At 42.1% G+C, this 10588-nt stretch overlaps 1 protein-coding gene across 1 annotated transcript in view; it reads left to right on the top strand.

Annotated features, from left to right (window-relative positions):
• Nucleotides 1-10588, top strand: part of LOC104283250 (5'-nucleotidase domain-containing protein 1-like) — a gene marked incomplete at its 5' end in the record, with an annotated part of 49942 nt that overhangs the window by 29118 nt on the left and 10236 nt on the right. Inside the window, 2 exons of the mRNA XM_009881441.1 lie at nucleotides 329-487; nucleotides 6666-6834. Of these exons, the coding sequence (XP_009879743.1) occupies nucleotides 329-487; nucleotides 6666-6834 (328 nt within the window). The remainder of the gene's footprint in view (nucleotides 1-328; nucleotides 488-6665; nucleotides 6835-10588) is intronic.

Genomic DNA, 10588 nt, shown 5'->3' with positions numbered 1-10588 from the left:
TTTTCTTGGCAGTCTTTTCCACTGCTTCCTGGCAGGCTATTTCTGTCAGTCAAAAATCTCAGCAGCGTCCCGCCTGCCAGTCCCAGCCAGGCATCCCCGTGCAACGTCCCTGCAGGGTGAGAGCCAGGAGGGTGAGCAGGGCCAGCCTGGTTAAAGATAAAACCCCAAACTGTGACATTAATAAGATCTCTGTGTGTCACGGCCAACTGTAAACATGGAGGAATTTTTATTAGGTTGTTTTAAACCTCTTTTTCTCTCTCTGTGAAAGACAGTTTGCTTGTGTTTTCCTCATGTACAACGAACTTTTAATTTGCTGCTTCCCTTGTAGGTTGTTTATTTTGGTGACAGCATGCACTCAGATATTTTCCCAGCACGTCACTATAGCAACTGGGAAACTGTCTTCATCTTAGAGGAACTTCTAGAGGACAAAGTTACGGTGCCTGTGGAGACTGAATCTGAGCCCTTGGAGAAGAAAGGAAAATATGAGGTAAGGGTTCCTTGCAGATGTTTCCTGGAACGGAAGAAAGTAGATTACAAAAAAGCCTCATGCCACCTGCCCTGAGAATGAGCCTGCTTATCTTACCGGGCTGCTGGCAGCATCAGCATCCCTCACAGACGTAGCCCTCACAGGGGTACCCTCCTGCCCACACTGGGAGATGCCGCCTGTCCCAGCTCAGCTTTGCAACGGGTGGCACAGATCCTCTACCTGCAGCTAAATCGCAGACCTCAGAAAAAGAGCTGTATGTGCAGTCCCTTAACCAAAAACCATAGTCTTCTTTTCAGTAACAGGAACCTGCCCTGCCTCCCACAAGGAGAAATTTCATGGCTGCTTATCACAAGTCCAGCTCCTGAACTCCGCCGAGTTCATGACATTTCCCTGCATGTCATGGACACGGAGGAATTTTTATGAGATTGTTTTAAAGCTCTCTTTCTCTCTCTGTGAAATAGAGTTTGCTTGTACTTTCCTTCTATACAAAGAACTTTCAATTTGCTGCTTCCCTCATAGGTGGTTTATTTTAGTGACAGCTGGGCCCAGATAAGAGGGACTGTTTTGAAGTCTGGTCCAATGCAGACTACTGATAGTTATCTCAGATAAATAATGCAATTTTCGGGTTGATCGCAGCTGGGAAGCAAGGCCTTAGCACAACTGCCACACTCTAATTCCCCCACAGACAGTGGAAGGTTACTGTGGTTTATCTTTCTCTCTGCTGCCAAAGAACAAAGTAGACAGGGAATGGTGCTCGGATGGCCGAGGCAGCAGCATTGGACCTCCAGTGTGTCCTATGTAGGAACTACAGTGCAACCTCACTCTCCATCTGCAGTGTTTCTTCTTGTCTTATGTTCCTAAATAAATAGGTCATTTTCTTCTAATTGCAGAGACATATATATGCTTTTTGCACTTTGCTTTGGAAAGCACTTAACCTTTTTTTTCTTTTTAAATAATTACTCTTTGCGATTAAAAAGTTAGCTTACTGATAGGAAGTTTTTTGTGGGGTGCTTTTGTACTAGAGATGTTTTTAATCTGACTAAGAAGCATTTTAAAAGCCCCTGTTTTTTATGGAGAAAAAGATATCTTCAGTGGGACTAAAACAATATAGATGTGACATCGATTTCTCTACTTTTTTTAAGAGACGTAGCTAATATTTTCCCCCACTATCCTGATTTCTAAACTAAGGTCAGACAAGGACATTTCAGTCACTGAAATAAGGAAATTAATGTTTAGGCTTTTTCCTGGGTTGTAGAAAAAACAAAAACGAAGACAAACAAACTCTCCTATCAAGAAAAATGTGTTTCTCAGTAAGAAGGCGGGGGGGTGTGGTGTGTGAAGAGGGAGTAGTAGTGCTACATAGGTTAATATAATTTGATTTAATTATTTAATGCTATAAAAATAACTCATTCTTATCCATAAATTTGTTCATTCTCTGACTGGAGACTCTGCTGAATTGCTGCGTAGAACTTGCATCTCTGTAAGGTTTGGGGTTTTTTACTCGGCCATGGTTTCTTAAGCATGTTCAATATATGCTTTGGATGCACACCTATTTAAACAGACAGACAGATTTTATTTTTTTTTCCTGGAAGTACAGAGAAAGAGTTATTGAGTGATGTGTTTCTAAGCCCTCGATGACGCTTTTGTTTTGTCTTGTTGCAATGCCTCTGGTCGACTGCGTACAAGATCCATCTTCTCTATCGCTGCAGTTATCACGCAGGAAATTGGGACTTTTAGACAGGCGCTTGACATTTCACTCAGGCTGTGGTATTCCTGATAAGAGATTGCAGTGTCTCGGGGGGACACCACCCCTGCCACGCACAACCCCTGTTCAGTTTACATCCGCTACCCCTGACAGCAAGCAAGCAAGGGAGAAATGAATCGCGTTGATTAAAGGAACCTGAACCAGGGGGGCCGTGGCGGGTCAGGGGTGTTATTTCATTACCATGCTGCTCACTGGAGTCTGAACAACAGGTCACATCCATATCTCTGCAGTTGACTGGACACCACTAACTTAACAGGACTAGTTCAAAGGGACTCCCTTTACAAGCCTACGAAAGTTTTATTTTCATTCCCCTAATCAACTTCTCCCGTTAACCCTTTGGTTAAGAGTGGAGAAAAGCCATTTCAAAGGATTGTACAAAGTCAGGTGTTTTTGGAATACTAGGCACTAACAGATTAGATTTAGTCTTGTTCATCAGCCTTATCGTTCATTGGCAATAAAATAAATACACTACTGTTGCAGATTTTCCATGCCATGCCGTGTATACAGAGAGGGACTGAAAATGTAATACAAGATGCAATCTTGTATTAATCTTTACAAAATATTATTAAAAATCTTCTATCAGTCTTTACAAAATATTAAAGAAATAAAGTATTACTTCTGATTTGCAATTGCATCTTTCAGAAATAAATTACAAAAACGTTTTCAGTTGTTTGACTGGTATTTCATCACTAATGGTGAGATGGGAAGGAAACAACCTCCTCACACACAAACTAGGAGGCTCGTAATTTCCATTTTCATTAGCAGTTTTTGTCTTTTCCCTTCAATTAAATGCATGATATAAGCCAGATACACATAACTGTGAAATTATGGTAACTGCAGTTCTTTCAAGTATATGAGTCATAAGCAAATGAGCAAGAGAATAGCAAACTAAGAACTATTCATGCAATTACTGGGCTCCTAAGTGAATTGCAGCATGCAGGGGGGGAAAAAAAAACAAGCGTTGTGTTGAAATAAGATTCCCCCCAGATTTGGGGGTTTGTTTGCCTGGCTGGAGGCTTTGTTTTTGCCTTCTGTTCTTTAAATGTGTGATCAATTCTATCAATGAAAACTGAAAGAAAAGCTGGAATTTGTCCCAGGATTTTGAGGGAAATTATTACAGAGGAGCTAGTCAGTGTGTAAAAACCCTGGGCTATAGGAATGAATGGAGTAGAAACTGAAGAATTTATTGGCAGATATAGATGATATTTTTGCAGTTAGAAGGAAAAACTGTTTTACAGTATTGCCTAGAGACTGGTTTGTTGGGGGGGGGTTAGAGCCCTTAACCTCCCCACATTTCCCTGACTCCCTCAGCGAGACCTTAGACAAGGGCTAATTACTCTGTGCCTTTTGGCTCTATTTGTCTCTTTATTCTGGTTTATCTTTAACACAAATCTAACAGTACTTTCAGGAACAACCTGATGGGCTGTTGTGAAGCCTGGTGAGTTAAAGCAATAACCTTAAAGCAATATCCTGAAGTGAAATGCATTTTATTTTAAAGGAAGTCTGCTTATAGTGATCCATGTTGTAGTTTAGCTACAAAAATTATGAGTGAAATGTTTTATATGTGCACGCGACTTGTGGGGGGCAGGTTCTGTGCAAAAGTCAGAGCAGTGGCAGGCTTGCCCATTTGCACTCCCAGTGTGGCTGTGTTATTCAGGGACAAGTGGTTGTTGTGACCAGCACAGCTGTGCTGGCAGAAACAACTCAAATACTTTCCGTTACACTGGCAAAAACATATTTTGAACATTGATTTTTTTTTTTTTCTGGTCCTAAGGGTCAGTGGTGATGTTACTGCCTTGGCCCAAAGCATACAGCCATTGGTACCATCCGTTGTATTGGATGCAGTAAAGCAATCTTAGTGCTCTGCGCTTGGTACAAAGACGATGGCATAGATGCCAAATCTCCACCTAAATAATGCCTTTAAAAAATACTAACAGCTGATTTTTCACTCCTGTCTCTTTTACAGCCTTCTTTCTTTCATCTCTTTACCAAATGTAGGAAAACTTCAGAGCTCAGCTCCCTGCCTATTTGTATTCTAGAAAGGTCGTCTGTAAGCTGACAAATCAGTGTTACCCAAGGGTCCTATTAACAAATTGTCTGCTCCGTTAACAGGCCCTATTTGCCTGCAGTTAATAAAGCAAAGGTGATAGTAAGTATTCCAGGTGGTTTCACTTAGTGGGAAGCCCTGGGCCTTGGGGAATGCCGGTACCATGCTTATTTCTCTGAAGTCCAGACATATTCTAGGATGCTTTGTACCCTCAACTGACACAATCAACATCTGACCTGCTACTGTCTGACTAATATGCCTGAGAGCAACACCACATGCTTGGGGGTTTTGCATAAGAAAGAGGCATTACTCAGCTCTTCCCAGGATCTACTGCCCTGCTGCGAGAGCAAACCCCATGCCTGGGGACTACAGGAGTGGCTGGTGCACCTTCCAGAGCTCCTGAGCCCCACTGTTGAATGCGTGCCTCCAGGCGCATGAGGAGTAGCAGTGTTGATAGGGGACTTTTGCCTCATTTCACAGATGTATAGATTCATGGTACATGGTCTGTCCTTCATTGCAGGCTATGTATGCTGCAGATAAGGTATGGACATCTAGACATCAGTTAGGGATGGTAGGGGAAGTGACGTCAGATGCGTCCTAAGGATGTGGGCAAAGTTTTGACAGCTCTTTTCAGATTTGAGATCAAGATTTAGCCTACCACACCACCCCTGTCATGTGGAGATAAGCCAGTAGCAAAATGATGGGAGTTCTCTACCAGGTGACATGGTGACAGCTCTCATATCTAACTGGGTTTGGTTTTACTAAGGGCTTGGGCTGTAAATCCAAAATGTAACTCCTTAATAAGGAAGAAATCCCCACTCTGAGAATCCGACCTCTGAAAAAATCAATTAATTTCCTGAGATTGCAGTTTTAATTGCCTGTTGAACCAATCATACATTTTAAAAAGCAGAAACCTCAGATTTTTTTCTCTTGTCAATAAACAAGGCTCTGTCTTTTGTGCAAATGCTTATGTGGGCCAGTACTGGGGTTGTTTTGATTAATCACCTGAACAGCTGTAACGGCCTTAAGAATTTTCTGCATGTGTCATCCAGCTGGCAAATGGATTTTAATTCATCATAGCATCTACATTTAATTATAACTGATGTCAAGTCCTGGGATTTGCATGGAAAGACAATATTTGGCCAAAAAGTAAAGTAAGGTGCTGTCCCTGTCTGTGAGGCAAAAAAAAACCAAACCACAAAAGAGCCCACCTCTTAAGTTAACTGCTTGTTTTGAAACAAAAGATACGGGTTTTTTTTCCAACCTGTTTACATCAGAAGACAGAAACCAATATCTATATTTTTCCAAGTCAAATCAATACTTCCTCCCCACCCCCAGCTATGCTCAGAGAAAAAACTGTTACGCAGAATCACAAGAAGAATGGCTCTGTGTTTACTGACGTGGTCTGTTCAGCTGGATCAACAGCTTTCTTGTGATCAAAAGCCATGGACTTCTGTCGTAAACACATTTTATTCCAGCAGATACTCAAAACTATTAAGAAAGCGGTTAAATGGAAAATAAAGTACATAGTTCGTGGATCTGGAGGCACACGCTAGGATATCTGTTCTTCTATGCTTTGCTGGTCTGAAAAGATACTTTGCACACAAATGACTTTAACAGATTTTATATAGTTCACAGTTTTGTTTTCCATTTTTTCATCTTTCTGTAGAGGCCTCCTGGAGCTTTTTCTGGCTGCTCATGGCAATATATAGTGGGTTTCAAGATGAACTGCTAAAAAAAAATCAGTTTTCCCAATGCTACTTTAATGCTTTCTTTAGAACATAATGAGTCTACATGTTGTTGTCTGAAAATGTACATGAAGAAAAAACAATTTTTCACAATTTGCTTGGCAACTGAATGGCTCTCCATGGATCCTGCGGCTCTGTTCTCACTCATTCCTCAGCTCAGAAACAGATGACACGACACAGGTGGCATGATGCATCCTTCGCAGTGACTCCATCCAGCACCGGGAGACTCCTTTCTCCTGGGAGGAGTTCCAGGCTGGGTTACAGTCTGTGCCACAGCTACCCAGCTTCTCCAGCAGAGAAAGGCAGCAGGCTATTCACGCTATTGAAAACAGAAAAATGGGGAAAAGAGATTTTTTTAAGAGAAAAATATTTGAAGCCAACTTTTTATGTCCTAGGGAATCCATAAATTGTGTAAACAGGAGCTTGGGGACTTAAGAGAGGAAGATTGTTATTGTTTTTCTTTATAATATTTTAAATCACACTGCTCCTCAGATACAATGCAGTTTTCCCAGAAAATCAAAGAAAAACTAGAGTTCCTTAAAATAATGCTTGTGGTTGGATAGAGAAAGAAGATTTCTTTTTTTTTTAAGGTTGCATATTTATTTCTTTTTCTTTCAGGGAGATGAGGCCAAAGCTCCTTACTTTGTATCTAAACAGTGGGGCTCTTTCTTCATGGACAAATTGCCAGGCCTGGAAAATGCAGAGGAAACCTTAGTTCGCACGTGGTCCTGTAAATGTATTAGCACTTACAGCACTATTGCAATCCCTAGTCTTGAAGCAATAGCAGGTAAGGAAGATTGGGGGTTTTTTTCCTAATGAACATGTAGCATTCGTAGTTACTTTGTAATACTGTAGATCGATATTTGAGATTACATGTATCTGAAATACGTTCAAAAATATTCTGTTCATATCATGCAGCAGTTCATGCTGGTGGCTGTTAATTACTTGGAAGTTTGTGCTTTTACTAGTTGTCTGCCACAACAGTTCAGTTTTTTGTTTGTGCCTGCAAATATTAGATGCTTCGTTTATCCTGTGTGAGAAAGGCAATGTTTAGCAGATTGGAGATTAGTTCCTGAATTTTGATTCAGGACTTCCCCACGGTATTTTGCTGTGTCTACTTTCAGTGGTGAGTTACCTTAGGAAACAGACACATGCCAAGTTACCTGGGTTTTTTAGACTTCCAAATATGTTTCTCTCTGATCTGCCTTGTTATCCTTCCTCAATCAGCTCACTTAGCCCTTTACAGTTGAAACGGAGGTGAAGGAACACAGAGATGTAATGAAGCCAAGAATGCCTAGGACTGCGCTTCTCTCTCTTGTTTTTTAAATGTGTGTATTGCTTTTGAAACTGCATCATTATGAAGCAAGTTGGAGCCTAAAATATTCTCCTTATCTGGAAAACAAGGCAATCACAAGCAATGTCTTGTTCTCCAAAAATTCACCTAATTGAGAAACCAGTTCAGGCTTTCTACCTTCTTACATCAAGGTTGCGTCAAAGGTACAATTATGGCTCATCTTCTGATTTTCACTAATGTTTTTCCCTGGAGGGACCATATATTATTTTGGGTGGTTTATAGCAATAGCTATAGCAGTAATACCGCAATAACTTTGCAACTGCAGTATGTATCGGTTGATTATGAAGTGGTGGTGAAGGCCCTCTATCTGTCTCTCCTTGATGTATCATTTTGCCTTACTGAACTTTATCGATGCACCATATCTAAAGGAATATGCAGGTTATTAAATGAATGAGGTGCTTAGCTGTATGAAGAACATAGCAATCATTTAGTTTACTAACCCCTCTGTTCAGCATCTGTTGCCTACTTCATGCGTAAGACCAAGGAATAAAAAGTTGTTCCAAGAGAGCAGTTCGGCTTTGCCCAGCAGTTATTTCTGCACCAAAACATGTGATAGACCTGTTCTTTGCTACCATATTTTACACATGTATGTATGTTGAAAGGGTATCTCAAAACAGAAAACTCATACAGTGCCACAATTTATGCTTCTGATATTTGCCATTTTGCAGTCTGTATTTCAGCCTAAAGGTACAAAGCCCAAATATACCAAGGGAAATTGCCAGGAGAGAGGTAACTTCTGTAAAAGTCATTTCTAATATCTTTTCCAGAGCCATTCTGTGGCTTGTTTTGGAAGTGTTGGCCTAGAGGGAACACATTGGTCAGCCACGCTCGCTGAAACTCTGCCTCCCAGCCAGTTCCCCCAAACCACAGCGCAGTGTGCAGGGCTAGCGAAGGCTTGAGACCGCAAACGTACCACCAAGTTCCCAGATACAGATGAAAGGGTGAGAACCAGAAAGGCATATCTGTGTAAATTAGTGAGCAGTATAGCTGCTTGTCAGTGGCGGTGGAGCCCCTGCAAAGTCTGTTCCTCCGTTAGAAGGGACACTGTGAGCCGTCCCCCACAGCACCAGACCGGTGCTGGGGCAGGGGCTGATGCCTGCGAAACTTATACCCCAGAGCTAAAGAACAGGGGAAGAATAACGTTTTTTAACTTGCAGCTGTGCGCCTGAAAGCAGACTTAGAGCTGAAGGTATGAGAACATCTATGGTTTCTTACGGCGAGAGGTATTTCTTGTTTGTTTGTGCGGAAGAGCAGATGTTCATTATTATGGATGTTGAGGAATTCCTGACTCCTCTCGAATACCTTGTCTGACTCCTGTCACAGCAAGCTGTGAGAGCCCCTGCTTTGCCAAGGCCTGAAGTTTTTGGCTCCAGTTGTAAGTCATCGTTTAGCTGCAGCTCTTTGGGAATAACTAGCTAGAAGAGATTGAAACGGGTTATGCGAGTTTGATGCGCTCCAGCTTTTCCTTTTCTATTCATCTCCCTTAATTACCAGCAGAGGACTTTCCACTGCCAAGCTGCAAAAACGCTGGCCTTTCCTTAAGATCCCCCGAGCCCAAAAGCGCAGCCAGGCTGCCGGCGTGATGACCATACGAGCCCAGCTCCTGGCCACCAGCCGGCACGGCCCCGGCAGCACCCATAGAATCACAGAATGGTCAGGGGTGGAAGGGACCTCTGGAGATCATCTAGTCCAACCTCCCCGCCAGAGCAGGGTCACCTACAGCAGGTTGCACAGGACGGCATCCAGGCGGGTTTTGAATGTCTCCAGAGTGGGAGACTCCACCACCTCTCTGGGCAGCCTGTTCCAGTGCTCTGCCACCCTCAAAGTAAAGTTCCTTCTCATGTTTAGATGGAACTTCCTATGTTCAATTTTGTACCCGTTACCTCTTGTCCTATCACTGGGCACCACTGAAAAAAGACTGTTCCCAACCCCCTGGCACCCTCCCTTTAAGTATTTATAAGCATTAATAAACCTGGCTCAACCTGACCCAGCCAAATAATCTGCCACCTCCCTGGAGGTGTGCTCACTCCGGTGAGTGGTGGGCTCACCAGGGCTTCCCTATCAGCAGTCTCTGACCTGGCTTTTGTATGTCTACATGAGCAGCAGTAAGTGCCCTGTACGAGTAAATATCCCAACAGCTTGCGATCTGCAAAAATATTTGGTGATATGCAGAAAATCGCTGCTACACTGAGTTTAAAATTGATTCCTGTTGTTTGGATGAAACATATATCTGTGCATTAAGAACAGCTTTGTTTACCTCTCAAGACACATTTTTAATTGAAAAAGATTATTCCAAAAATTATTCAATGTTATTCAATACTAGTGCTGGTTTACAAAAATAACTGTTTCTGTTTGTTTGGTTTGTAGTTTTTTTTTAATAGAGGAAATATGCAAAAAAAATAAAAATAAGCTATAGATCTGGGTTGAGAAGTTGGGATAGAAACAACTTGGACAGTTGTCTTTTTTCAGCAACATGTAAGTTTGGTGCAGATACCTTCTGATAATTTCACCCGAAGAATTTATACATGTAACTAAAGGGAACGATCTGATATTTACCAAAGAGCACTGTAGGTTTTTTGGGTTTCACCAGGAATACTGCTGTTGCAGTTTTTGGCTATTGAAATTATAAAATAACAGAGCATACACACAAATTGTTTGTGTAATTAGTAAAATGACAGCTTGATGAAAAGGTAATCCAATCCATTCTTCATTAGCTTTCTGTGCTAATCGACTGTAGTCGTTCTTCTACACTTCTGTCCCCATCTTTACTTGAAAATTCAGTATCTAACTCAAAAGGGGGTTGCATTCTAAGATGCATCAGAAATTCTAAACTTTAATCTGGCTTTTAACAAGGAAAGTTTTAGTGGGATCACAGATTACTGCATCATAGTTTGTCATCTGAACTCCCCTGACTATCCCTGAAGAGAAACTGGCATTTCTCTTCAAGCCCAAATACAAGCTTGGCGGGGAATGGCTGAAGAACAGCCCTGAGGAGAAGGACCTGGGTGTGCTGATTGACCAGAAGCTCAGCATGAGCCAGCAATGTGCAATCGCAGCCCAGAAGGCCAACCGGATCCTGGGCTGCATCAAAAGAAGTGTGGCCAGCAGGTCAAGGGAGGTGATTCTGCCCCTCTACTCTGCTCTGCTGAGACCCCCCCCTGGAGTAATGCATCCTGCTCTGGAGTCC

This window comes from Charadrius vociferus, unplaced genomic scaffold (assembly GCF_000708025.1).
Source record: "Charadrius vociferus isolate BGI_N301 unplaced genomic scaffold, ASM70802v2 scaffold820, whole genome shotgun sequence".
Classification (NCBI taxonomy): Eukaryota; Metazoa; Chordata; class Aves; order Charadriiformes; family Charadriidae; genus Charadrius; species Charadrius vociferus.
This window is presented reverse-complemented; position numbering and strand designations above follow the sequence as displayed.